General features: G+C 42.2%; 1 protein-coding gene across 1 annotated transcript in view; it reads left to right on the plus strand.

The window, feature by feature from the left end:
• Dmxl2 (Dmx-like 2) overlaps positions 1 to 27,152 on the plus strand; it is a 109,589-nt gene extending 82,437 nt beyond the window's left edge. Inside the window, exons 26-44 of the mRNA XM_013010151.1 lie at positions 1,289 to 1,365; positions 3,020 to 3,150; positions 6,780 to 7,028; positions 10,210 to 10,388; positions 11,862 to 11,992; positions 13,373 to 13,458; positions 13,866 to 14,067; positions 14,636 to 14,753; positions 16,553 to 16,615; positions 17,313 to 17,399; positions 17,482 to 17,603; positions 19,307 to 19,439; positions 20,076 to 20,136; positions 20,241 to 20,368; positions 20,809 to 20,886; positions 21,870 to 21,961; positions 22,520 to 22,572; positions 25,055 to 25,272; positions 25,854 to 27,152. Of these exons, the coding sequence (XP_012865605.1) occupies positions 1,289 to 1,365; positions 3,020 to 3,150; positions 6,780 to 7,028; positions 10,210 to 10,388; positions 11,862 to 11,992; positions 13,373 to 13,458; positions 13,866 to 14,067; positions 14,636 to 14,753; positions 16,553 to 16,615; positions 17,313 to 17,399; positions 17,482 to 17,603; positions 19,307 to 19,439; positions 20,076 to 20,136; positions 20,241 to 20,368; positions 20,809 to 20,886; positions 21,870 to 21,961; positions 22,520 to 22,572; positions 25,055 to 25,272; positions 25,854 to 26,063 (2,418 nt within the window). The 3' untranslated portion in view covers positions 26,064 to 27,152. The remainder of the gene's footprint in view (positions 1 to 1,288; positions 1,366 to 3,019; positions 3,151 to 6,779; positions 7,029 to 10,209; positions 10,389 to 11,861; positions 11,993 to 13,372; positions 13,459 to 13,865; positions 14,068 to 14,635; positions 14,754 to 16,552; positions 16,616 to 17,312; positions 17,400 to 17,481; positions 17,604 to 19,306; positions 19,440 to 20,075; positions 20,137 to 20,240; positions 20,369 to 20,808; positions 20,887 to 21,869; positions 21,962 to 22,519; positions 22,573 to 25,054; positions 25,273 to 25,853) is intronic.
• The last annotated feature ends 291 nt before the right edge of the window (positions 27,153 to 27,443 follow it).

The raw sequence follows: 27,443 nt of genomic DNA on the forward strand, positions 1-27,443 counted from the left end.
GTTGGGTCAGAAATGCTTCCAGAAGAAGTATCGTTGTTACAATTTCCTGGGTGATTGTGTTCACTGCAGGTGGACAATAGTTTGAGGCAAAGAGTGTGTTGGCAGAGTTACTACCCCAAATTGAACCTGTACCCTGTGCTGAAAACTTAAACAATAATGGCTTCCAAGAAACACTAGGGAACTTGCAGGGACTGGAGCATTGACCCGCTGTCTCTGCACCAGCAGAACTCTGTGTGTGTGTGTGTGTGTGTGTGTGTGTGTGTGTGTGTGTGTGTGTGTGTGTGTGTGTGTGTGTGTGTGTGTGTGTGTGTGTGTGTGTGTGTGTCTGTGTGTCTGTGTGTCTGTGTGTGTGTCTGTGTGTGTGTGTGTGTGTGTGTGTGTGTGTGTGTGTGTGTGTGTGTGTGTGTGTGTGTGTGTGTGTGTGTGTGTGTGTACCGGGCCTTTTCCAGTTCCAGGGGCATTGCAGGTCCACAGTATTTTAATCAGTGGATGTATTTTGGTTTGACAGAAATGCCTAATCTAGTCTTGAGGGATTTAAGGTTTACTGGCCATGTCATACTACTAGAGAATTTTAATCCATAGTGTGAATTCATCCATATTACTATTTTAGCAGAATTTGCTTAAATGACTAATTAGGCAAAGATATAGAAAAAAAAGTAAAACATATACAAGTTCCAGATAAATATTTCCAGTCCCTAGAAATATGGACTAGCCATTCAAAGATTATGAAATCATTTCCAAGGTCCCTTTAAATTTTAATGAGTATAAAAATACTGTTTCATTGTCACATTTCAGACATTTACTTTAGTGTGACATTTCAGCATTTTGTATTAGTAGGAAAAATTGTAATCTTTGAAAGTACAAAAATGTTCTTTCTGGATATCAGCCATTTCATACAGTGATTGATATTTTATTGATAAGATCAAATCCTATTTTCATCACGGGAATTTCATAAGTCAAGCCTAAATGGAAGTTCTGAAAATTCTCTACTTTGTCCCATGTTTTTCTACATAATACTATTGAACCTAACAGTCTGAAGCTCTGCTTGGGCCGCTAAAGGGCAGGCTCACGAGGAGTGAATGTTAGAGAAAAATACACTCCGACCAGCCAGCTTCCTTGTGGCACATAAATAAAGATGGAGGAAGGTTACTGTAGAAGTTTTAAAGCATTCTGTAGTCTCACACAGGATCCAGTATTAATGATAGTCCATGAGTATTTCTGATTTTAGATGATTACTGTTGTGTAGGATTGTTAGTACAGAATGTAATTGTGGTTGTTTTGGTTTTAGGTGCACACACTTCATTCATTAGCCGCATCACTCTCTGCGTCCATTTACCAAGCGTTATGTGACAGTCATAGCTACAGGTAAAGAAAACTACCCAAATAGTATTCAAACAGAAAAAGCATTTAGCTGTTTCCTAGGCATGAAAAAGTCCCCAAATATGACTGGTGTGTATACTGTAATAGATAAGATAGAACCAGGAATAAAAAATTGTTTGCTTTTAACCCAGTTACAACAGAGAAATACAGAAAATGACAGAGTAAATGCAGATGGTCTTTAGTCTAATGGTTTTGGCTTCCAAAAAAGAACATTTTATGGTCCAAAATAATTTTTCTTAAATGACTTTTCAGTTTCTGTTTAACTGGTTTTTCAGTTTACAAAACCCTTTCAAAAAATGAAAAAGTAACCTAGAGAGCAGTGGCTCAGTAATCTTAGCTACTCTAGAGGTTGAGATCTGAGGATCATGGTTTGGAGCCAGCCTGGGCAGGAAGTCTGTGAGACTTTTATTCTCAGTTAGCCATCAAAAAAGGCAGAAGTGGAGCAGGGTAGAGTACTAGCATTGAGCCAGAAATCTCAATGCCAAGGCTCTGAGTTCAAGCCCCAGAACGGGCACACAAAATTATATTCTTAAATTATTAAAATAAAATTTAGGGCTGGGTTGGGAAGGTGGCTCAGTGGCAGAGTGCTTGCCTTGAATGCACGAGACCCTGGGTTCGATTCCTCAGCACCACATAAGCAGAAAAAGCCAGAAGTGGTGCTGTGGCTCGAGTGGTAGAGCACTTGCCTTGAGCTGAAGAGCTCGGACAGTGCCCAGGCTCAGTCAGGCCCCAGAACTGGACAAATAAAATAAAGCCTTGGACATGTACATAAGGAAGAAAGCTGATTTAGCTGACATTGTCACCTAAATGATCATAGAACTGGTTTTACATTAGTCACTAGTTAAATGGGATCATAAGAGAGTTCAAACACATTGTTTTCAAATATGTATTTTCTAGTCCTTAAGCTGACTTAGTTTCTCTGTGGCCCAGTTTACTTTCTGCTTTCTTATCGCCTCTGATTCTACAAAAATGGAAATACATATTTAAGGACATTTGTTTTTAGGTTTTGATGTTCTTAAAATATAATTCTCCAGGTTTTGCTCCTATTTTTAATTCAAAATTAAGCTTACACAATTTTGCAGAGTTAAGAAATAAAACAAATCAGCACTCTGAACCTGTCTACTGTATCTTAGACTAAAAATAGACTCTTTACCTCAGACTTTTAAAAAAATATGTAAGTGCAAATAGAAGAGCTGGTACTAAGTGATTACTAGAAAAGAATTTAAGAGCCCTCTAAGGTTATTATAAGGCTGAGATCTGAGTTTGAGATTCATAATCAGCCCAGACAGACAAATCTGAGACATTCTTACCTCTAACCAGCAAAAAGTCAGAAGTGAAGAGGTGGCTCAAGTGGTAGAGTGAGCCTTTTGTGAAGAAGGTAAACCAAGAGCAAGAGGCCCTGAATTCAAGTCCCAATACCAGCACACACACAAAAGCATTTAAGAAACTGCATCTAAGAGACTATCAAGAAACATAACTAATTTCAAGAGCTTTCTAAAATTCTCACTAGAATAGTGAATTAATTCAGTATTAAGAACTTTTAGGATTTTTCCTACATCTAAAATAGATTATTTGTACTAAGTGCAGTTGCTAGTTACCTCTCTTAGCATGATAAATTACTGAACCTCTTTGTTTTTAGTAGTCAAACAGAAGGAAATCAGTTCACAGGAATGGCTTATCAAGGACTTCTTTTAAGTGATCGTCGAAGACTCAGGACAGAAAGCATAGAAGAACATGCAACGCCAAATTCATCTCCTGCTCAGTGGCCTGGTGAGATATTCATGAGTTTTTGTTGTTGTTGTTGTTGTTTTTTAACCTCTCAAATATTTTTTTGTGCCAGTCTCCTTGGAGATTGAACTCAAGGCCTGGCCACTCTATCCCTGAGGTTTTGTGGGTTTTTTTTTTTTTTTTTTTGTTTCCTAACACTTTGAGCTCCACTTCCAGCTTTTTTGATGGTTAGTTGGAGATGAGTCTTTGTAAAACAAGTTCTTAGCATCTATCATTAGGAAATCATTGCAGCAACTCACAAAAATTTATTCAAAATCTTGGCATTTCTTATAGAAAGTTATTATATCTAAGTCATAAAATGTCAGGACCAGAATCATTTAATGGGATATGTGATAAAAACACTTCTGAATAATTTTAGGTGTTTTTGAAGTTATAAAATATGTGCAAAAAGTAGAAAATAAGAGCTTTTTGTGACTGAATCCTAATGTTTTTTTCTTCCTCTTTTTTTTTTTTGTTGGTCATAGGACTTGAACTCTAGGCCTGGACTTTGTCCCTGGTCTTTGGTTTTCTCAAGGCTAGCATTTTACCACTTGAGTCACATCTCCACTTCCAGCTTTTTTGGTGGTTAATTGAAGAGTCTCACAGACTTTCCTGCCCAGGCTAGCTTTAAATTGTGATCCTCAGATCTCAGTCTCCTGAGTAGCTTGGATTACAGATGTGAGCCACTTGTACCTGGCCCAAATACTTCTTTAAAAGGGAAATGTCTCTTTTAAAAGTTATTGTCTAGGGCTGGGAAGGTGGCTCAGTGGTAGAGTGCTTGCCTGGCATGCAAGTATTGTCTAGTTTCCAGTTTGTTGCTCTTTTGGATTAGTAAATGGTTGTTTTTTATGATGGCTTTGCTATCGATAGCAATTTTTTTCATTTTTCTTTTTCTTTTTGACAGTGAGGGAAGTTTTGTGCTTATTACCTCTGAGCTGTGCCCCTAGCAGTTTTTCACCTGGGCATGTGCTTGAGCTGGATCTTTGTACTTTTATGTTTCCTGTTGTTGCTGATATGAGCGTGTGCCACTGTGTCCAAGATGCTCTCCATGGAGATGAAGTCTTGCATACTTTTCTATGCTTATGGCTGACCTAGTACTACAATCCTGCCAATCTACCATGTAGCTTGAGGTGACAGCGTGTACCACTGTGCCCAACTATGGTTTGAGAAGCAGTCTCTCAAACTTTTTCTACCAAGTTTGGCCTCAAACTCTTATCCTCCCATTCTCAGCCTCTCAAGCAGCTAGGATTACCAGTGTAGGCCTGGCTTCAACGAGTGATACTGAAATATTACCTCAGAAATTTCATGTTATTATTATCTCAGAAATTTTGGAAGGCTGAAATCTAAGAATCATGGTGTGAAGCCAACCTGAGCAGAAAAGCCCATGAAACTCATCTTTAGTCAACCACCAAAAAGTTGGAAGTAGAGCTGTGGCTCAAAAGTGAACACAAAAGCAATCCAGGCTACTCAGGAGATGAATCTGAGGCTCATGGTTTCCAGACAATCCAGGCAGGAAAGTTTGTGAGACTTTATCTCCAAAAACCAACAAAAAGCCAGAAATGGAATTGTGGCTCAAGGTTAGTAGTAGAGCACTAGCCTTGAGCAAACAAGACACTGAGTTCGAGCCCCAGCACTAACCTTTTCCATTCCCCCCTCCCCCCCAAAAAAAAGAGAACGAAAGGGTTTAATATTCTTCATGAACATGAGCATGTCATTTAGAAATTCTGAATGGAAGCCCCAGCGGCCTTTCCCAGACACATCTCTTCCAGAACGTGAATGTGTATACAGGGCACGAGTGGCATGCTGTGCCACAGCGCCATGCTAGCCGACCTTCTCGTCCTCATTCTTTACTTCTGTTCCTTAACTTTCTCCTCTCTCTACAGGGCCGTACATATTAAAAATTAGTTGAAAATGGAAATGAATTGAAATTAGTTCAAAATCATTTCAGACTTAAAAAACCTTGCAAAACAGTACAGAAGTTTTATATAACCTTCACCCAGGTTTCCTGAGTGATAGCATGTATTATGCTATGTGTGGGTATCTGTAGGTATATATTTTTCAATGTTTGGCACCAGGTTGCAGAGAGGGTATCCTTTCTCTCTTTGTCTCTCTCGACAGAGCAGGTACTTGCATCTCACTTGGCAGCTCAGCTTAGGCTAGCTTTGAATGCTCTGCGTAGTTCACTATGTAACTGGCGTCATATTCTTCCTACATCAGCCTCCTAAATGCTGGGACAGTGGGTGTGTACTATCATGCCCGCCTTTCCTCTCTTTATCTTCCATGACTATTAGTATGTTTAAAGAGTATGTACGGCTGGGAATGTGGCTTATTGGTGGAGTGCTTGCCTAGCATGCATTAAGCCCTCAGTTTGATTCCTCAGTACCATATAAACAGAAAAAGCTGTAAGTGGCACTGTGGCTCAAGTGGTGGAGTGCTAGCCTTGAGCAAAAGAAGCTCAGGGACAGTGCCCAAGCCCTGAGTTCAAGTCCCAGGACTGGCCAAAAAAAAAAAGAGTATGTACTATTCAATTATGTTTGAAGTTGGTCACTCAATTTAGGCTTTTCTGATTTATTTTTGTCAGTTGTGGGTTTGAACTCTGGGCCTGGGTGCTGTCCCTGTGCTCTTCAGCTCATGGCGAGCCCTCTACTGCTTGAGCCACAGCGCCACTTCCAGTTTTCTAGTGGTTTATTGGAGATAAGAGTCTCACAGACTTTCCTGCCCGGGCTGGCTTTGAACCATGATCCTCAGATCTCAGCCTCCTGAGTAGCTAGGATTGCGGGCGTGAGCCACCGGCGCCCTGCTGAAGTTATATATTTTTATCAGGGAGTCCACAAAAAAAAGTTGTGCCTTTCTCAGTACAAAGGATCAAGAGGCTCATCATGTTAACTGTTCCTGTTGTTTATGCATTGACTTTGATCACTTGGTAATGTAGTTTCTGGCTGCTTTTTCCTTTACAAAGGTACTGGAATTTTTTTCCTTTTCAATTAAGTATTGATATTATGTGTGTATGCACACGTGTGTGCATGTGCACATATCCACATATACATGCCAGTTCTAAGATTTGACCTTATAGCCTGAGCTTTTGTGCTCAAGGCTAGTGCTCTACTACTTGAGCCACAGCTACACTTCTGTTTTTTGGTTGTCAATGATAGCGATAAGAGTCTCACACTTTCCTCCTGGGGCTAGTTTTGAACCATGATTCTTAGATCTCAGCCTCCTGTACGTAGGATTACACGTGTGAACCACTGATGCCCAGTCATGCATTGGTATTTTTTTTCTTAAAAAATTGTTATATAAAGATGATATACAGAGGGGATACAGTTACATGTCAGGTGTATTGATATCTTTTGAAAGATAGTTTGGGATTGTATAAAATGCTGAATTTTAGCATCTAGTGATGGTTTCTGTTCAAGTGTTAGATACTACAGTGGGGTGACTAGATGGTGATTTTCTGATTTTGTCATCCTAGGGAAGAACTTTTCATTTCCCCTTTTTGCTTAACAGTTCACTCACTGTGTTGCTTTAGATCCATGGATTCTTAGTTTGTTTCATTATCTATTCCTTTCATTATTTATTTTGCTTGTTGTAGAATATCGATAGATAAATGATTATGGTATTCTGTATTCTTTCAGGTGTGAGTTCGCTTATTAATCTCTTGAATTCAGCCCAAGATGAAGACCAGCCAAAATTGAATGTTTTGTTGTGTGAAGCAGTTGTTGCTGTTTACTTAAGTTTATTGATCCATGCCCTTGCCACAAATTCCTCCAATGAGTTGTTTCGGCTTGCAGCCCACCCATTAAATAACCGAATGTGGGCTGCTGTTTTTGGAGGGGGCGTGAAGCTTGTTGTAAAGCCTCGAAGACAATCAGAAAACATTTCGGGTAAGTTGATAATGTTTTAAGAAATCTGATCTTCGGGGCTGGGAAGGTGGCTCAGTGGTAGAGCGCTTGCCTTGCATGCCTGAGGTCCTGGGTTCGATTCCTTAGCACCACATAAGAAAAAAGAAAAAAGCCGGAAGTGGCGCTGTGGCTCAAGTGGTAGAGTGCTAGCCTTGAGCTGAAGAGCTGAGGGACAGCGCCCAGGCCCAGAGATCAGGCCCCACGACCGGACCCAAAAAAAAAAAAAAAGATCTGATCTTGAAAATCAGTAGTGTGGGCTGGGAATATGCCTTAGTGGTAAAGTGCTTGCCTAGCATGCATATGAAGCCCTGGGCTCAAGTGGTAGAGCACTAGCCTTGAGCAAAAGAAGCTCAAGGACAGTGCCCAGGCCCAGAGTTCAAGCCCCAGGACTGGCAAAAAAAGAAAATCAGTAATGTAAGGTACAGCCACTTTTGTAGGGTGGTTATTGATTTATACTTACGTTGCAATAATAATGCAAATTACTATATGTTTGAAGAGGTGCAGAAGAATGAGCAGAAGGGAAAGATAAGTGAGGAAGGAGGGACAACATGAGGGAATAAGGACCTGGAAAAAAAAGACAGGTCTAAAGTAGAGAAAGCAGTTTTAGGTAGCCGCCAGAACCTGTGCAGCACTGAGCTTTAAACTATGGCCATACTGAAGGCAGCTGTTTCCACTGGCTTTTAAAAATCATCCTCCCCTGTTCCTTCTGTCCATTCTTCCTGTCTGGGTAAGAATAGATTTTATTCCATACTAAGATGGAAGCTTTGGTATGGACTGATGCCCCAGGGAAGGTTGAAACATGGAGTCCATCCTAACCCATGCACAGCAACGTTCCTCTTCCAGTGAGGGATTGCCACTGCAGAGTGTAAGCACACACGATGGCGCTCTGCGAATGGTGTCCTGTATGCGCTGCAGTGGGGGGAGGTCTCACCAACTCCATGGCTTCTGCTCCTATCATGTACCTTTTATTCCTACTTAATTGTAGGCCACTTCCAACTGAAAACAGCTTTCTCTCTAATAACTGCCTTTTCTTCCTGAATTTTCTATTTTGTGTTGTGGGAATTCTGTCCATCATACTTAAAACTTCTGAGAATACATTTTTGTTCACAAATGTACTTAATACCTATTATATGGCATGCAATGTTCTAGGTTTTGGAGATAAGGGAATGAACAAATCAAGACAAGACCCTCACCCACATGAAGCTTACATTGATTGGAGCTAGACACACAGTAACACCTGAACAAATGTGAAGTGGCAGGTGTGATAAGAGCTAAGGTCGTAGTGAGGATCACTGGAAGGTGATGGTTCAGTTAGGGTAGACAGAACTTTGAGCAGAGACCCAGGGAAGTGAGCAGTCACTGTGCAGTTATCTGCAGTCATAGAATGGTGAATGCTAAGGTCCCAAAACAGGATTGAATTTGGCCTTCTGCAGGAACTGCAAGACCACAGTACTGTCATAGACTAGGGAAGAGGGTAGGTTAGAGAAGGAGTGGAGAAACATCCGCTCAGGTTTTAAGCAGAGGAGTGACACAATCTAGGTTTTCAAAAAGAGTCACTCTAGCTACGTTGTAGAGAATAAACTTTCGAAACAAGATGATGGTGAACTATGGAGTATGACTGGAAAGCAAAATGGGGTACATCTATACAGTGGAGTGCTAGCCACAAAAGAGATGAAGTAGCTAGGTGCTGGTGGCTCACACTTGTAATCCTAGCTGCTCCGGAGGCTGAGACCTGGAGGGTTGGTTCAAAAAGCCAGACTTGAGGTGTGGGTCAAGTGATAAGAGTGCTAGGCCTTAAGCTCAAGTCCTGATGCTGGCAGACACAAAGGGGAATGAAGTTGTGTGCAAGCCTTGAAATGATCATTGAAGGAAACCAGACACAAAAGGTTGCTTTTCGTATGATTCCATTTCTGTGAAATACCTGGCATAGATAAATCTGTAGAAATGAAGCCAGTTGATGCATTGCTTGCTTACAAGGGGTTGCCATTTGCAGTAATGACTGCGCTCTGGAATTGGAGGTGGTGGTTGCCCAATAATGTAAATGTACTAAATGCTGCTGAATTATGTGCGTGAAAGTAGCAAATTTTATGCTATGTGTATTTCATCTCAAAGATAAAAAAGTTATAGGCAGAATAAAGTGGGTACTGTAAATTCAGCCTGTTTTCTTCCAGTTTGATCAATCAAGCCTACCTCATCATGAGACTGGCTTCAGAGACTTGGATCAGAGTTTACCTAATGGATAATTCCACCTTCAGTTTAACTCTAGACTCTGTCCTTGTCTCCTCTCCTCTCCTCTCCTGACTCCTTTTCCCCTCGTTTACCCAAACCCTTGGTCATTTATATGTTTTTCCCCATTGTGTCTCTGCTGTTCTTACCTAAGACATGGCAAATCATATCCTACATGTCCATCGAATCTTTCTTGAACTGCTTAGCTAGAAATAATATTTCTTTTTTCTTTTTTTTTGGTCAGTTGTAGGGCTTAAACTCTGAGCTCTTTAGCTCAAGGCAAGTGTTCTACCACTTGAGCCACAGTGCCACTTCTGGTTTTCTGGTGGTTAATTGGAGATAGGAGTCTCATGAACTTTCCTGCCTGGGCTGGCTTTGAACCGCAACCCTCAGATCTCAGCCTCTTGAATAGCTAGGATTATAGGTGTGAGCCACAGGGGCCTGGCTGTCATTTTCTTTAACATTTATTGAATTTGTCAGTTAATATAGTTTGTAGAGAATTTAATTCTTATTAAATACAGCACATAGGTTACTTGATAGCAGGCTATCCATCTTCATCTCTGTGTGACTGCTGGAAAGCTGATGAAAGAACTGGAAAGATAAGCAGCAGCACCAATATTAGCTGTTTTTTTTGTTTGTTTGTTTGTTTGGTTCCGGTCGTGGGGCCTGAACTCTGGGCCTGGGCGCTGTCCCTCAGCTCTTCAGCTCAAGGGTAGCGCTCTACCACTTGAGCCACAGCGCCACTTCTGGCTTTTTTCTTTTTGCTTATGTGGTGCTGAGGAATCGAACCCAGGGCCTCATGCATGCAAGGCAAGCGCTCTACCTCTGAGCCACCTTCCCAGCCCCGAAGCACCAATATTAGTAACTGAGCTTAGAATAAATCATGGCAAAAGGAGAATTAAAAGGAAATGATTGGTTTTTAAAAATCTTTCTTCAGCACCTCCTGTTCCTTCTGAAGACATAGATAAACACCGGAGGAGATTTAACATGCGAATGCTGGTCCCTGGAAGGCCTGGAAAAGATGCCACCCCACCACCAGTGCCTGCAGAAAGACCGTCTTACAAAGAAAAGTTTATCCCTCCAGAACTTAGTATGTGGGATTACTTTGTTGCCAAGGTAAGGGGTGTGTAATGTGCATGCTTTAAGTGTGTCTGTTTTATTGACTTGTATTACCAGGATCACATACACACAACAGGGCAGCTTTTGGATTTGTTCTCTCAAATCCAAAAACAGTGGTCCTAGTAAATTTACATATGAATACAGACTTGATGGTGGGTGAGTCCTGTGAGACTTGGGTATAACCAAACTCAGCATATTAACATATAACCTGCACCATCTCTGTCTATAATGGGGATGCTTGTATTTACCCTCTAGACTCTCCTCTTAGTAGTTTCCTGGCCAGCATAGAATTAGAAAATGGTGGATGTTTGGGGGTTGATTGGGTTGTAGTGAGGCCCTGTTTCCACACAGCAGAGAAAACTTGTCAGGATGGAGTACTCATGGTGACTACATCCCATATAACCCGGGTCATACTGTGCAGGGCAGGTGCCAGTGCGTACTTGCTTCCCTTTGATTGATAAGCTCCTCTCCATTAACACCAGTGACACCTTGCCGTCCATACCCATAAAGAAACACAACTCCTATCATGCCTCTTCCCATGGTAACATTATTACAGCTACCATATTAAAGAGTTCTGTTTCAGTTAAGCTGAGCTGCACTTCAAAAAGTCTTTCAAAGTGAGTTTTGAGATCTTGTTTTGCTACATAAAGACTTTGATCATGTAAATGATGTTAGTGGTTCTCAAAGTGTGGTCCCAGAATGATAGCAACACCTAAGAACTTAAGAGAAACACAAAACCTTGTGTTCCAGCTCACACCATTCCAGTCATACACTCTTAAGAGAACTAAAAACTTGTTTGAACAGCCTTCTTGCAACCTTAGAGAACATTCTTAGGCAAATTGTGGGTACAGAGTTGCAAGGTTATATTCTGTCAGGATTCTACCAGGAATTGTGTTGGCCTGTCTCCTGAGGCTACTGACTTGTATTTAGTTAATAAAACAAGGATCTTTGTATGCTAAAATAAATCCTTGCCAAATATGTCTTGTTAAAGCCTGGTGCCTGTGGTTCACACCTGTAATCCTGGCTACTCAGGAGGCTGAGACCTGAAGATCATGGTTCAAAGCCAGCTCAGGCAGGAAAGTCTGTGATACTCTTATCTCTAATTAGACACACACACACAGATGCACGCACGCACGCACGCACACCAGAAGTGGAGCTGTGGCTTAAGTGGTAGAGCATTAGCCTTAAACAAGAAAGCTCAGGGGTAGCACCCATGCCCTGAGTTCAAGCCCCAGGCCCAACACACACACACAGACTATAGATAGATAGATGATAGAGATCCGGATCTGGGTGTGTGATATGTGATAATTAGATCTCACCTAGTGATGTTTGTAGATACTTTGTGTAAAAACACTATCACATTCACACAATGACAAGATTGCCTCAGAGTACATTTCTCAAAATGTATCCTAGTTATTAAGCAATGTATTACTATTTAATATATTTAGTAAACTACATCTTTTCCTGCAGCCATTTCTTCCTCTGTCTGATAGTGGTGTGATATATGATTCTGATGAAAGCATTCACAGTGATGATGAAGATGATGATGCCTTTTTTTCAGACATACAAATACAGGAACACCAGGATCCAAATTCCTACAGGTAAGTAAGGCCTTGCTTTCTTTTCTTTTGCAGAAAAACCTGATATTAATTTTAAATTACATTAGTAAATTTCTAGAAGGTAGAATATTACTTTCAAAGAATAGCTTTCATGTAGAAAGTAAGCAGTATTTTATGTGTGTGTGTATACACAAACGCCTCTTGCTCCTATTTATAGTACACTGCATTGTTCATGAGTGACAATCTACCTCTTAAACTACCCCTCCAGCATTGCTTTATGCTGATTGTTTTGGAGATAGTTTCTTGGACTTTTCTTCATAGGCTGTCTTCAAAGCATGACCTTCAGATCTCAGCCTCCTGAGCAACTAGGATTACAGGGTTAAGCCATTGGAGCCTGGCAACACCAACATTTTTAATAAAAAAAAAAATTTCTTGATGTGCTACTGGAACTTTATATAATTTTATTTATGTATTATTAGATTTTATGTGACTTTTTGACAGCTTTTTCTAATAGGTAATTTTCAATATATATATATTTATATATCTTATGCTTCAAAGATTTCAAAGGACGGGGCTGGGAAGGTGGCTCAGTGGTAGAGTGCTTGTCTTGCATGCATGAAGCCCTGGGTTCCATTCCTCAGCACCACATAAGCAGAAAAAGCCGGAAGTGGCGCTGTGGCTCAAGTGGTAGAGCGCTTGCCTTGAGCTGAAGAGCTGAGGGACAGCGCCCAGGCCCAGAGTTCAGGCCCCATGAATGACCAAAAAAAAAAAATTCAAAGGAGCCATTTTTTTTTTTTTTTGGGGTCCGGTCGTGGGGCCTGAACTCTGGGCCTGGGCGCTGTCCCTCAGCTCTTCAGCTCAAGGCAAGCACTCTACCACTTGAGCCACAGCGCCACTACCAGCTTTTTTTTTTGCTTATATGGTGCTGAGGAATCGAACCCAGGGCCTCAGGCATGCAAGGCAAGCGCTCTACCACTGAGCCACCTTCCCAGCCCAGGAGCCATTTTTGTGAATAAAAATGACAGCTGGTTTTCTGAGTTGAAGATTGGAGTAAACAAATGACAACATCACTTCTCTCATAGTTTTTCTTTCTTTTTTTTTTGCCAGTACACGGGCTTGAACTCAGGGCCTGGGCGCTGTTCCTGAGCTTCATTTGCTCAAGGCTAGCACTCTACCACTTGAGCCACAGCGCCACTTCCGGCTTTTTCTGTGCATGTGGTAGTGAGGAGTGGAACCCAGGGCTTCCTGCATGCTAGGCAGGCATTCTACCACTAAGCCACATTCCCAGCCCCCTAGTTTTCTTTTTTCCTTTCTTCCCAAGACCCCCAGGGTTGGGGATTAAACACAGGGCTTCAAGCATGATAGGCAAGTGCTCTAGTGATTTCATTTTTTAATTAGAACATTTTTGTACCCATTGAACAGCTGGGCTCTTATGCACTTGACAGTGGTTAAGCTGGCGCTTCACAATGTCAAGAATTTCTTTCCCATTGCTGGACTGGAATTCTCTGGTGAGTGTGGAATTTGAAAATCATTGTTAATTAAATACAATTAAATGATGCTACAAAATCTGTATAAAAGACCATTTGCTACTTAAAAAATACTCCATAGGAGATTTTAAAAAGTTGAACTTATTCCAGGCTCCAATCTATGGTTTTATTAATTCCTACCAAGAATCACTCAAATAGAAGATGAAAGAGCAGCAAACCAGATTTCGGAGGCTGGACATTTTTTCAACTTATTTTAGTAAGCTGACCTTCTGTTTTATTGAAAGCCTCCCAGATCCAAATGATATTAGATGAACATTTTCAGATTTACTTATATTTTCAGAAGCCTTGTCTCTTAATGGATTTTGGAAATATGTGGATGATGACCAATATGTTTTACCAAAATAAAATGACATTTGGTTATCTTTTAGAGCTACCTGTAACGTCACCATTAGGTATTGGTGTGATTAAGAACTTGGAGAACTGGGAACAGATCCTGCAGGAGAAAATGGATCAGTTTGAAGGCCCACCCCCCAACTATGTCAACACGTATCCATCTGACCTCTCAGTAGGAGCTGGACCAGCTATCCTTCGGAATAAAGCAATGCTAGAACCTGAAAATACTCCATTCAAGTAAGAAAGCTTTTCAAGTGCCAGTAACCTTCAAAATTCTTATCATTTTTGAACCTGCAATCCCCTTCTAGTATTTTCTGAGGAAAACATCAGAAATCTGGTTAGGAAGTTGTTAAAAAATGTCTAATTCATTAGATATATAGCCAAGAGCTTTATATTTCTACATCTTCTATATTTCTGTAGTTATTTTCAGAACTCTTAGAGAACATTCTTTTGGATGATCTACATTTGCAAATAAGGTGTTTCTGACCTTTTTATGGGTAAGTTAGCAATAGATACATTAACTAGTTCTACCTTTGGTCTTAGTCTAAGTATTGAGAAATGATGACACAGCAGGTTTTTGTTGTTTTTATCTTCTGTCTGACATCTTAATCCCTGTGGATATAACTTTTTTTTAAGATTGTGAGGTTCTTTTGGATGGTAACATTTTTAAGACTGTAAAATAGTATATAAAATTTTGTTGAGCTTCATTGCTGTCCCCTTTGTATTAGATTAACAAATTTCTGCAAGTATGCTATTCATTTCTAATAAACAAAAGCAATGTGATATGTTAAAATACTTCTCGTAGGTCCCGAGATTCTTCTGCACTTCCAGTCAAGAGACTTTGGCATTTCCTAGTTAAACAAGAAATCCTCCAAGAGACATTTATTAGATACATTTTCACCAAGAAAAGAAAACAGAGCGAGGTATTGTGAGAAAAGTATTTTCTGTTGTAATTTTGTAGTTTTCTTTAACATTTCTAATTTGCACTTTATTTTGAAACTTTTTAGTTGGAACTTAAAAACATTATAATAGCCAAAGTTTACTACAATGAACTTTTAAAACTATAGTAATGAAACAACATACATGAAGTCCTTTGATAAATCACATATAATAAAGTGCAAATTGGTGTTTCTTTTAAAATACTTTTGCTATTAGAATTTTATAATTTTGCAGTGATAGAATTGGAAGTTCTTAAATTAGTATAGTCTTAATAGTCTTCTACAAATATCTCTAAATGTAATTTAATTGAAAATTGAACATAGCCCTCATTTAGAAGTGAACAGGTTTAAGTAAATGCAACAAATTTAGGATAATTTTGAGAGAATAAAGTACAGAAATGTAGAAAATACGATGAAATACAACTATCATTACAAAGCAAGGCAGAAACTACATGGTGATCTTAAAGCCAATCTAATTAGCAAGTCATACATGATTCAAAAAGCACCAAACATTTAGATGGTTGACTGACTGACTGCCTTATGAAAGAGACACGAGCATTTCAGTCCATTCAGTGAGGTAATGAGCAGTCGGAGAGGAACCAAAGGTTTGGCAAGTATAGTCTGAGAAAAGAAGGAATTGTGTTTCATTTTGGAAAATGAAAACAGTCACAGTTTCCACAGTGCTCCCCAAGCCAGGGGTGGAACTGCTTGCTCAGCTTCTGCCCTTACCCGGGGCAGCAGCTCATTTTCCCAGTCACCCACTTATCATACACCTACTTGGGGTCAGCCCTGTGAGCACTGGTTTTCCCCTATGGATTTAAAAATTACGTATGTGTTGGGCTGGGAATGTGGCTTACTGGTAGAGTGCTTGCCTACTATGCATGAAGCCCTGGGTTCAATTCCTTAGTGCCACATACACAGAAAAGGCCAGAAGTGGCTCTGTAGCTCGAGTGACAGAGTACTGTCCTTGAGCAAAAGCTCAGGGACAGTGCCCAGGCCCTGAATTCAAGCCCCATAGTAGACCAAAAAAAATAATAATACAATTGAAATTTGCTGGGCACCAGTGGCTCATGTCTGTAATCCTAGCCACTCAGAAGACTTGAGATCTGAGGATCATAGGTCAAAGCCAGCCTGGGCAGCAAAGACCATGAGACTCTTATCTCCAGTTGATTTTTTTTTTCCTTTCACAGAAAAAGCCAGAAGTGGTGCTGTAGCTCAAGTGGTAGAGTGCTAGTCTTGAGCATAAAGGAGCTCAGGGACGGTGCCCAGGCCTTGAGTTCAAGCCCTAGGATTGGCCAAAAAATAAATAACAACAAAAAATAAATACTGTTAGGTGGGATTTCAGCGACTGATAACTTTGTAAAATTCAGTGAATTACATTAGCACATGAATTCTGAAAACAATTACCTAAAAAGTTTCTTGAGAATTACTGGTTTTTATGAGCTCAGTAGTACAGGGCTGGCTTAGCATGGGCAAGGCCATGGATGCACTTCCCAGACCTGGAAGTTGGGGTGGGTGAGAAAGGGGTTTGTCTGTATTTATGTAAAAGAAGTTACATAAATGATAAGTAAGCTTTATTGTGAAGTGGCATGTCTCTGTGTATATGTAAATAGTTAGGGTAACTTTGTCTTTTTACTGTGGTTATCTGATGACATTTTATTCATTTTTTTCTTCAGTTTTCATTGACATCTTTAAGTGATGGAGTGACCACTCTAGCTTAAAATTTTTCTTTTATGATTTTGTTTTGTGCATGTGTTTGTGTTTGTGACGTGTGGTTTATTTAGTCTGTAGAAGAACATGTGGAGCAGGTCAAACAAAACCACGTATCAGAGGATTGCCACATCAAGGTAGTATTCCAAGCTCTATTTAGCTTGTCCTTCAAAGTTCAGGGAGCTGACTTCTTTCTCGTACTAACCACGATTGCTTATCAGAGCGCTCACTGCTCCCATGCCATCTCCCAGCACAGGGCAGGAGCTGCTTTTCTGCCTCTAGCCATTGCTTCTTCCTTTCTTGTCCCTATCCACCACCTGGTCTAGACTGTTCTTGAGCATGACTGGTTTTTCATTCCATTCTGCTGCTTCTCTCCTTCCTCTGATCTCTAACCCTTAGCTCCAGCACCTTCCTCTCAGCCTCCTACATCCCTTTCTCACCAGTTTCTCCTTATTCTGGTCCCATCACCTGTATCCTAAAGGGCTTTACCTCTTCTGTGTCTCCTGTATCTTTCTACAACTTTTCCCCACTCTGTGTCTCTTAGCAATGTATATTCTTCCTGCAGATAAAGTAAGTGTGCCCTTTGGGAAGGGCTGAGATACATATTTTCATTCGTACTTTTAAAAGTAACAATACCTTACAATCATATTGGAAATCTTCATAATTGGGCTTACTCTAGGGCATCAACAAATTTTCCAAAACCTAATTCTCAACACACTAAAGTTACTTTCTTGCTGCTACTACATTTTCTTCTTACCCAGCTTGTGCATGTTGTGGGCTGTGTGTCTCTCTGCGGCTGTGCTGCAGAAACTGAAAGCCAGTGGTGTTTTCTAGGTTGAAGCTGATCTGGGTTATCCTGGCGGAAAGGCAAAGGTCATTCATAAGGAATCTGACATGATCATGGCATTTTCTGTTAATAAGGTAAAAGCTGAGATTATTATAAAGAATATACTTTTTTTAAAAAAGTAAAGTCACTGAAATCAACACTTCCTTTGCTTTACAGGCAAACTGCAACGAAATTGTTTTGGCTTCCACACACGATGTTCAAGAACTTGATGTCACTTCTCTCCTGGCCTGTCAATCTTATATATGGATTGGAGAAGAATATGACCGAGAATCTAAAAGGTCTGTCCCATACATAGCTAACTAGAAATGTAGTTTTTTTTTCAGCCTGCACCTGCTCTTAAGTTGTTGGGTTGAAAGACATCTCTTCAGTTGCATAAGAAACAAATGTAATTGCATTAGTGGCCAATAAGAGGTTTCACCGATATTAGTGAACAAATGATTCATATTTCTTCCCATTAATTAAATGATTCACAGGCATTTTTTTTTGGTATGTGTGTGCTAGGTCTGGGACTTGAACTCGGGGCCTGGGTACTTTCCCTGAGCTTTTTTCCTCAAGGGCTGACACTCTACTACTTGAGCCGCAGCTCCACTTCTGACTTTTTAGTGGTTACTTGGAAATAAAAGAGTCTCATGAACTTTCCAGCTTTGAACCTTGATCCTCAGATCTCAACCTTTTTAAGTAGCTAGGACTGTAGTATTTTCAGAATAATCTGATATGAAAGCCTGAAGGCTAAGAGCTCTTTGGCATTTATCCCTCAAATGTCAGGAATCCTACAGTATTCGGTAAATTTAGATGACTTATGTATATTTTTTGTTTCAGTTGCCTAAGTACATTAACTAGATTGATTTATGAGTCACATTTACTGAGTAATGTTGCACATCTTTCTTGCAGCTAGAAATGTAGACAACTTTTTATTAATTGCCTGGGAGTGGTGCGTAATGGCCTCTCTCCTGGTGTTTATTGGATTCTCATGCGTACAGTAGAGCCAGGCTGTCACCACAGAGAACATGGAACTGTTCCATTCCACCCTCAAAAGTGACTTTCACATTTTTATGTGATAATATATTAGAAAAATGGTAATAAGAAAGGAGGCTCTGAGGTAGTTTGCTTGCCTAGCTTGTATAAACCCTGATATATGGAAAACTGAAACACAAATAGTTCCCATTTATACAGCAATAAAGTCCCCAAACATGAGACATTAAGTTGGATTCAAGTAAACCAGTACTAAAATTGGCTACAATAAGATGTATGCCTAGTTTCTCAATGGATATTTAGTATTTATTTTTTTAAACTTAATATCTTTAAGTAGTTGTACAAAGAAGTTCCCATTCTACAAAACAGTATAAGAATACAAGGTGTCTGAGAACATGTCACCCATCGCTCCTGACCCATCCCTTCTCTCACTTTTTTTTTAATTGAGATTAAGTGATTAAATAAATTTCACATATTTCACAATATTGTAGAATACAGCTGGGTGCTAATGGCTCATGCCTGTAATCCTAGCTACTCTGGAGGCTGAGATGTGAGGAGGCTGAGATGTGAGGATCGCAGTTCAAAGCCAACCTGGGCAGGAAAGTCCATGAGCCTTTTTTTTTGTCAGTCGTGGGGCTTGAACTCTGGGCCTGGGTGTTGTCCCTCAGCTCAAGGTGAGCGGCTCTATTACTTGAGCTACAGCACCACTCCGGTTTCTGGTGCTTTACTGGAGATACGAGTTTCACAGACTTCCCTGCCGGGGCTGGCTTTGAACCGCGATCCTCACATCTCAGCCTCCTGAGTAGCTAGGATGACAGGCGTGAGCCACCAGTGCCCGGCTTCCATGAGACTCTTATCTCTTATTAACCACCAGAAAACCAGAAGTGATAGAGCACTTGCCTTGAGCAGAAGATCTCAAGGCCAGTGCCCAAGCCCCGAGTTTAAGCCCTATGACCGACTGGAAGAGAAAATGGAACCTTCACAGTAACCCTTCTGTTATTTTCCACAGCTCAGATGATGTTGATTACCGAGGTTCCACCACTACGCTGTATCAAGCCAGCACAGCTTCCCATTCCCAGGTGCATCCCCCTTCATCTCTGCCCTGGTTAGGTAGCGGACAGACCAGCACCGGAGCCAGTGTGGTATGTTCCTAGTTCTTCCGTACACAGCACAGATGAGGGTGAGGAGCAGTAGGTATGCATCTGTAGCTTTCACGACTGCTTGTCAATGTACCCAGCTAGGAGTGTGGTACTGAGCATCGGCCGTCACTGTCCAGATGCAAAGGGAGCCGTCCCTGTGCACTCATAGTGCCAGGTGCCTCAGGGCACTTCTTGTTACCAACTATATCTGAAGGAGGTCTCAGTGCTACATTCTAGTCCCAAGAATCAGGAGATGAGCTGGGCATTGTGGTGCATGCCTGTAATGTCAAAAAGAAAAAGCCAGAAAAGAGTTGATTTTTCCTGCTTATGCAGGAAGACGATGAGTTTGGAGACCAGCGTGTACTATCATAAGACTCTATCCCACACAAACCTGGAGGTGTTCCTGCTTGTCTTCAGGGACAAACACCTGGTGTAGAGTTCTCTTTGTCACTTGATAAAGCAACTTGTGGCCTCAGTGTGCACTGGCTCTAGGCTGTCCCACGCCATCCGGTGCTTCCACAACAGCCGCCCAGAAGCTCCTACGCTGCAGGAAGTAGTAGCAGAATCTGAACTGCTCTGAATACATCCTTCCTGTTGCTCCTGGATACAAAAAGAAATTCATTTCCTCTTCTTTTAAAGCTTATGAAAAGGAACCTACACAATGTTAAGAGAATGACATCCCACCCTGTCCATCAATACTGTAAGTGTTTCACTGATGAGCTAAGGGTTTTTAGCGTCCTGTGTTACTGTGAAATTTATAGGATTAAAAATACCACAACACTGACCTTTGCCTTCTGTGTTCAGATCTTACAGGTGCTCAGGATGGCAGTGTCCGAATGTTCGAATGGACACGACCTCAGCAACTTGTCTGCTTCCGTCAAGCTGGCAATGCAAGAGTTACTAGATTATATTTTAACTCACAGGGTAACAAGGTTAGTTCTTGGAAGTCAACTAAATCATTCCAAAAATAATTGAGGCTATCAGGAGTAATGATTATCAAACTATATCTAAAAGAATTCAATGATCTGGATTTAAGCTGAGCAGGTAATTTGTTGGATTCTATTTCTGTCTCTACCTACAATTTAGTGTGGCTCAGTCATCCACTTAAAGATCCCCAAACTGCTGTGAGGTAGCAAACGCTGCTTCTGGCGTCGGCCAGCACAGCGAGCAGGGCACGGGCTGCCTGTTGGCTGTGCTCCTTGTAGAGGGGTCAGGCGGCAGTGATGGCACGCATATGGAAAGGAAGTGCTGGGTTGTAGGAGCTACAACCAAGAGCCCCACGTGGGACCTGAGTGGCTCTCCTTCCCATAAGTGGTTTTACCTTTGGTAGGCATTCTGAGGAGCTGTGTTAACATGCGCCCCGTTCTTACAGTGTGGTGTTGCAGATGGAGAAGGGTTTCTGAGTATCTGGCAAGTGAACCAGACTTCAGCTAATCCTAAACCTTACATGGTATGTATCCCTCACCTACCCAGAGAATGCCTTCTTTTTGAAGCACGTTTCACACAGTGAATCTCATGGTGATTCTGTTGAAGAGACAGTTTGCCCCTGCGCTCATCATCCGTACCCTAGTTCTTTAGACTGAAATGACCTAAAGACAAAAAGGTTATTTTTTACCTTGGAGTACAACCTTGGCCTCAAACAATTTTTCAAGTTTTTTTTTCTTTTTCTGTAGCGATCAAATTTAGGATACATTTTTTTTATTATCTAAGTAAAAAGTATTATACTTTTTAAAATCTAATTACTAAGTTTAGAATTATCTTAACCTATATAGAGTTTGCAGAACTGGCAACAGGTTCTGAACATGTATTCAGATTTCCTCCAGAATTTTTGCTTTACAAGATTACAAAGTGATCCTGGCTGACTGCTCCTTAACCCGAATTAAAATACTTGGTGAGGACAAGCGCGCCTTTGTGTTGGGGGGAAGGGGCACTATTTTGTGCGGGACTTCTGCCATCTCATAGATGGAGATTCAGAAGATTCCTTCATGCATTTAAGGTTACTAGCACTAACGTGGACGGCTCGGCTAAGTTTGAATTTTTTTTTGGAATGAGCTTTTTGCTCTGCATCCCAGGTTGGCTATGAAATCCTAAATTTAAAGCAAGCCTCCTGTCTCAGCCTCCAGAGTAGCTAGGACTATGGGCATGTGCTGCTGTACCTGGCTAGTTCATATACTTTGACGTCTTATATTCTTTTCTTACACAAATGTAAAAAATTCATACTTTAATCCCATGTTTCAGCTCTTTGTGGTTAAAAAAACATTGATTACTAGCAAAATAATATGCCCGTATCTGTTAATCAGCTACTACCACTTATTATTATTTAGACCTGAGTTTAAAACTGTTCTTACCATGAATTGAATGCTGCAGCAGAACTGCTGTTCCTTGCAGATGTCAATGGTTTAGATCACATCAGTTGCCCTTTGTTTTCCATAGAGCTGGCAGTGCCACAGTAAAGCCGCAAGTGACTTTGCATTTATTACCTCTTCAAGTCTAGTTGCAACGTCTGGACAGTCCAATGACAATAGGTACGTTCACAGAAGAGCATTTTAGGCAGAAAACTATTTTCTCTAGAAAATGTGGATTCCAAAGGTTGTATGCTCTAACTTCATGAATAGTTTTCCTTACCAAAAAGAGAAAAGCCAAACAGTTCTAAAGTGGTCTACCAAAAAGCATGTAGCATATTCGTGTTAAAGTTATCCAGTCTTCCATTAGGTTCTTAGAATTACGGGCAACGCCCTCAGCCTTGTCTGTGCTCCCCGCTTCTCACTGACAGCCCCTGTCTGGGGATCACATCTGTCATTTCTGCCCTGTACTGCCTGAGGGCACAGAATGTCCTTTTTACTCAGAAGTTGTGCAGTCTCCATGGAAGGGGAACGGGAAGGAGGTGGAGCGGGTGGGGTGAGGATTCACTGACAGATGGGATCCTGGGAGATGGCCCATACTGTTTCTACCTGGGGCCCTGTCTCTGTCCCCCTCCTAGCTAAGAATCTTGGCTCTATAAATGTAAGAACATATATGTTTTGGCTTGAAGACAACTTGTCCCTTATAGCAATTATATATGGAACATTTTGTTTCTTTAAAAGAAATGTATGCCTCTGGGACACGCTGATATCACCTGCCAACAGCCTCATTCATGGTGAGTTACGTCTGCGACTTTCAATACAATATGAAGAAACACTCTCCTGGATTTTATTTGTAGGTTGAAAATGGAAACATTTAGAGTAACAAAAACTAGAATGTTGGCTGCCTAGCTGAGGTAAGTAATACATGTGGTATGGAAAGTATGCTGTGCACACTTTACAAAGTATTTACTGGATTCAGTAGAAAAGAGGTAATATATTAAAGAAGTTAGCCTTCATTTTGTTTTATGGTTAGGTTTATAGTAAAGAAATGATATTAATACCATTTAAATACCCTTTTTTTTGCCAGTCTTGGAGCTTGAACTCAAGGCCTGGGCGCTGTCCCAGAGCTTCTTTTGCTTTAGGCAAGCACTCTACCACCAAGCCACATTCCCAGACCCAGTACTATTCTTTTTGTTGAATAGAAATTAACTGTCCTAAAAAAATCTTTTTTACATAATGCTGCCTAAAAAGTAGACTCCATTCTGTAACAGGTTTGGGTAAAACAAAGATTTTTAATATGCTGATACACATTTTGAAAGATGTAGTTATTCTCATAAGCTTGCAAAATTTTTTGCTGTAAATAATTGTTAACATTGTTTAACCAGTTAAATATTTTTTATGGACTTTTTTTTTGGGGGGGGGGTCCGGTCGTGGGGCCTGAACTCTGGGCATGGGCGCTGTCCCTCAGCTCTTCAGCTCACACTTGAGTCACAGCGCCACTTGTGGGTTTTTTTCTGTTTTTGTTTTTTTTTTTGGGTCCAGTCATGGGGTCTGAACTCTGGGCCTGGGCGCTGTCCCTCAGCTCTTCAGCTCAAGGCTAGCGCTCTACCACTTGAGCCACAGCGCCTCTTCCGGCTTTTTTCTTTTTGCTTATGTGGTGCTGAGGAATCGAACCCAGGGCCTCAGTCATGCAAGGCAAGTGCTCTACCACTGAGCCAACTTCCCAGCCCATTATGGATATTTTTTTTAGTCATACTAAAATTCAGCCAGGTGTCGGTGGCTCACGCCTGTAATCCTTGCAACTCAGGCTGAGATCTAATGATCACGGTTCAAAGCCAGCCCAGGCAGGAAAGTCCATGAGACTCTTATCTCAAATTAACCACCAGAAAACCAAAAGTGGCACTGTGGCTCAAGTGGGAGAGCGCTCACCTTAAGCTGAAGAGCACAGGGACAGTGCCCAGGCCCAGAGTTCAAGCCCCACGACCAACCAAATATAAATAATCAATCAATCAAAGAGCTGTGGTGGTGCCATAGGAGCATCTTCTAGTGTGTGTGAGGCCCTGGTTCAGTAATACAAAATAGCATGCAGAGAAGCTGGCAAGGTGTGTGAGGCTGGCATAACTGGCTCACACAGAAAAGAGTTGGTTTGGGGCTTATGCTTCACAAGCTTCAGTTGGTTGACCTTGTAGCAAGGAAGCTGCTTACCTCATGGTGGCCAGGGGTCCTGCTGACCCTTCCAAAGACGCATCCTTGTGACGCACTTCCTCCACTAGCTCCACCACCTCACTACAGGGCCCAGGGCACAAGTTGAACACTTACCCAAACTCTTTACCTTATAATGCAAGATGTTGGCAGGACTGAGTTGAGTAGTTGTTACTTCTGAAGAGAACTGACGGGAAGCATAGGTAGCGTAGTCTGTTACAGATGGGCAATGAGGAGGCGTCTGGAGAGCCACTGACAAGCTTGCTCTTCACAGTAGCAATCTGTAATACAGGCAGATTTAAAATATCACATGTAGCTGGGCGCCAGTGGCTCACTCCTATAATCCTAGCTACTCAGGAGGCCGAGATTTGAGCATCGCAGTTCAAAGCCAACCTGGGCAGGAAAAAGCCAGAAGTGGCACTGGGGCTCAAGTGGTAGAGAGCTAGCCTTGAGCAAAAAGAAGCTCAAGGACAGTACCCAGGCCCAGAGTTCAAGCCCCAGGACTGGCAAAAAAAAAAAAAGCCTGAAGTCGAGGTGTGGCACAAGTGGTAGAGCACTTGCCTTGACCACAAAAACCCAGACCCAACATCCAGGCCCTGAGTTCAAGCCTAGTAAGCATGACTCGATTTGAAACCCTAGTACGGTCCCTCTCCTCCCAAAAAGGGCTTTATTGTAATAGATGTTTCTTGCTCTGACAGAAGCAGAGGAAGAAGACTGGTTTGGGCTAGTAGCCTCAGTCCATAGTTGGCTAGTTTCATTGTTTCTGGGCTCAGTGAGACAGAATATCATGGCATGGCAGGATATGGTGAATCAAAGCACCAAACCTCATGGAGGGTGGCAGGAAGGGACCAGGCAAATACAGCACACACTCTAGTCGCTCAGCCGTCAGATTGCACTGAGGAAGGCCAAGCCCTCACCGGCCCTCACCTCCAGTGCTGGGCTCTACCAGCAGGGAACGCGAGGGTCAGCTTTCTATCCAAGCCACCGTCCATCGCTTCACGTGCATAGTGCACACTCTTAGATGTGGGCTTCAACATGATGAAAGACTTTCCTCAAAAACGTTTTCCTCTTCAGGTTTTACATGCCACGATCACGGGGCCACAGTTCTTCAGTATGCGCCCAGGCAGCAGCTCCTCATCTCAGGGGGGAGAAAAGGCTACATCTGCATCTTTGACATCCGACAGCGCCAGCTGATCCACACATTCCAGGCGCACGACTCGGCCATCAAGGCCTTGGCGCTGGACCCTTGTGAGGAGTACTTCACTACAGGTTCCGCGGAGGGGAACATGAAGGTGAGTGGCTGTGCGCTGCTCTGTGGGACGGGAAAACAAACCACTGCCACCTTTGGAGTGGGCATCTTGGAAAGTAGACAGGCTGGGCGCCGCCTCAGTGGGCCAGCCTTTCCTGCCTGCCCCCCCCCCCTTCATGTGAGCAAAGGTTTTGAGGGTTTGTGTGTGTGTGTTTTTCTGGCTTGGTTTCATTTTGTCTACTCTCCCCTCCCCTCGCCCACCTCCTCCTCCCTTCTATCCTTCCTCACTGTGTCCCCTCTCCTCCATTCCCTCCTTCCCTTCTCTCCTCCAGCTTTCTTCCCCTCTCTCATCTTCTTCCTCTCTCCCTTACCTCCTTCCTCCCTTCCTCTCTTCTCCCCTCTTCTCCTCTCTTCCTTCTCTCCGTCTGTCTCTCACACACATTTACTTGCACTAGGGGCGGGACGTGTATGGCTCATGTGGAGCGGGAATGGGAAGGCAGCCTCTGGCACCCCCTCCAGGCAGGCGGCTGGGCTGCCGCAGTGGATAGGGAAGTGGGTAGTGGTGAGGTTTGGTGGAGCAGAAGAGTTTTCATGACTTACCGTTTTGCTTTCCTCGTGAACTAGGTGTGGAGATTGTCAGGCCACGGCCTGATCCACTCGTTCAGGAATGAGCATGCCAAGCAGTCCATCTTCAGAAACCTCGGGGCAGGGGTCATGCAGATCGACATCAGCCAGGACGGCCGGCTCTTCTCCTGCGGCGCCGACGGCACACTGAAAACCAGGGTTCTCCCCAATGCTTTCAACATCCCCAATAGAATCCTCGACATCCTCTAGTCACACAAAGCATTAATCTAAGAACACAAAACAGGAATCCGGCCCTGCTGCTTTCCAGGCAGTCGTTCCCACACTGTGTAGAAGTTGAGTGAGGCCCCAGCCGAGCGACCCCGCGCTCGGTAGGCAGAGCACACGCGCATGCTCCTCGTTACTCTCACCTACCCAACCCAACCTGCATTGTGTGAGGGAAGCTCCTCTTCGCAGCATTCAGAAAACCTGATTGAGAAAGCATTGGAGGTGAGCTCGCAGTTGAAAGGCGGTGAGGGACCTTTGCACCAAATCAAGGAAGAGATTGCTACTGATTCAGGTTCTCCCTGTCTTCCATGGCGAAGCATGCTGCCGCCCTCCCGCCCTCACGGGGACAGCCCCGAGGCGGCCGATGCTCAGAGACACTTCCCTACTGCACAGCGACCAGGTCCCTCCAGTCCTCCTCCTTAGTGTCTCCACTGAGCTAGTACTGTAACTTGCAAATGAGTGCAAATTTAAATGCAATGTTTCCTCATGATTTGCACATTCACATGTTCTGGACTGCTAGTGTTTTTTTATTTAAATATCTGCCTTCATGTTAGGAATGTAACATGTGAACATGACATATTTGTAGTTAACCAAACATGCTTTCCTAGTCCAGTTTAGTACTTTTTCCTTTTTACGTACTCAAGGTTAGCTACAACATTGAAGGCTCTGTTGAAGCTACGCCAGTAGAACATTTCATATCAATTAAAATGAATGTTAGGCTTTTGTGGCCAGTTGATGAGATTGGTGATATTATTTATTGCCACAGCCTATTGTATAAACTATGCAGAGTTAACTATTATTTGCTTGTAAAATATTAGCAAGTATCATCAAATACTTTGATGGATTTCCTTGGTTATATCCAAAAGCTGTTGTTGAGATATTGAAGCCAATGTCTATGTGTGTTTAAATGTTACCAGCAAATTGTCTCATCATGTTAATGAAGGTGTTCAATGCCTGTGCAGTAAACAGTGAACTATAATGGTATAAAAGCACCTTTCTCTGAAGGCAATGTGATGTTCATGCTGTGAAATACCTGTGTAAAAGAGAAATAAATGTTATTTGTTTGGAGTTTTATTGTAGTTTGGCCTATTCAAATAGACTGGTCTGGCATTGAATAGTTCTTCCATTTGTGAAGATGGGGGGGGAGGTGCTCCTGGGGCTTGAACTCGGGGCCTGGACACTGTCCCTGAGCTTTTTTGCTCAAGGTTACTGCTTGAGCCACAGCTCCACATCTGGCTTTTGTGTAGATTATTGGAGAGAAGAATCTCAGATTGTCTTACCTGGGCTGGTTTTGAACCGCAATTCTAAGATCTCAGTCTCCTGAGTATCTGGTAGTATAGGTGCTCATGAGCTACCAGGGCCTGG

Source organism: Dipodomys ordii, unplaced genomic scaffold (genome assembly GCF_000151885.1).
Source record: "Dipodomys ordii isolate 6190 unplaced genomic scaffold, Dord_2.0 Scaffold11, whole genome shotgun sequence".
Taxonomy (NCBI): domain Eukaryota; kingdom Metazoa; phylum Chordata; class Mammalia; order Rodentia; family Heteromyidae; genus Dipodomys; species Dipodomys ordii.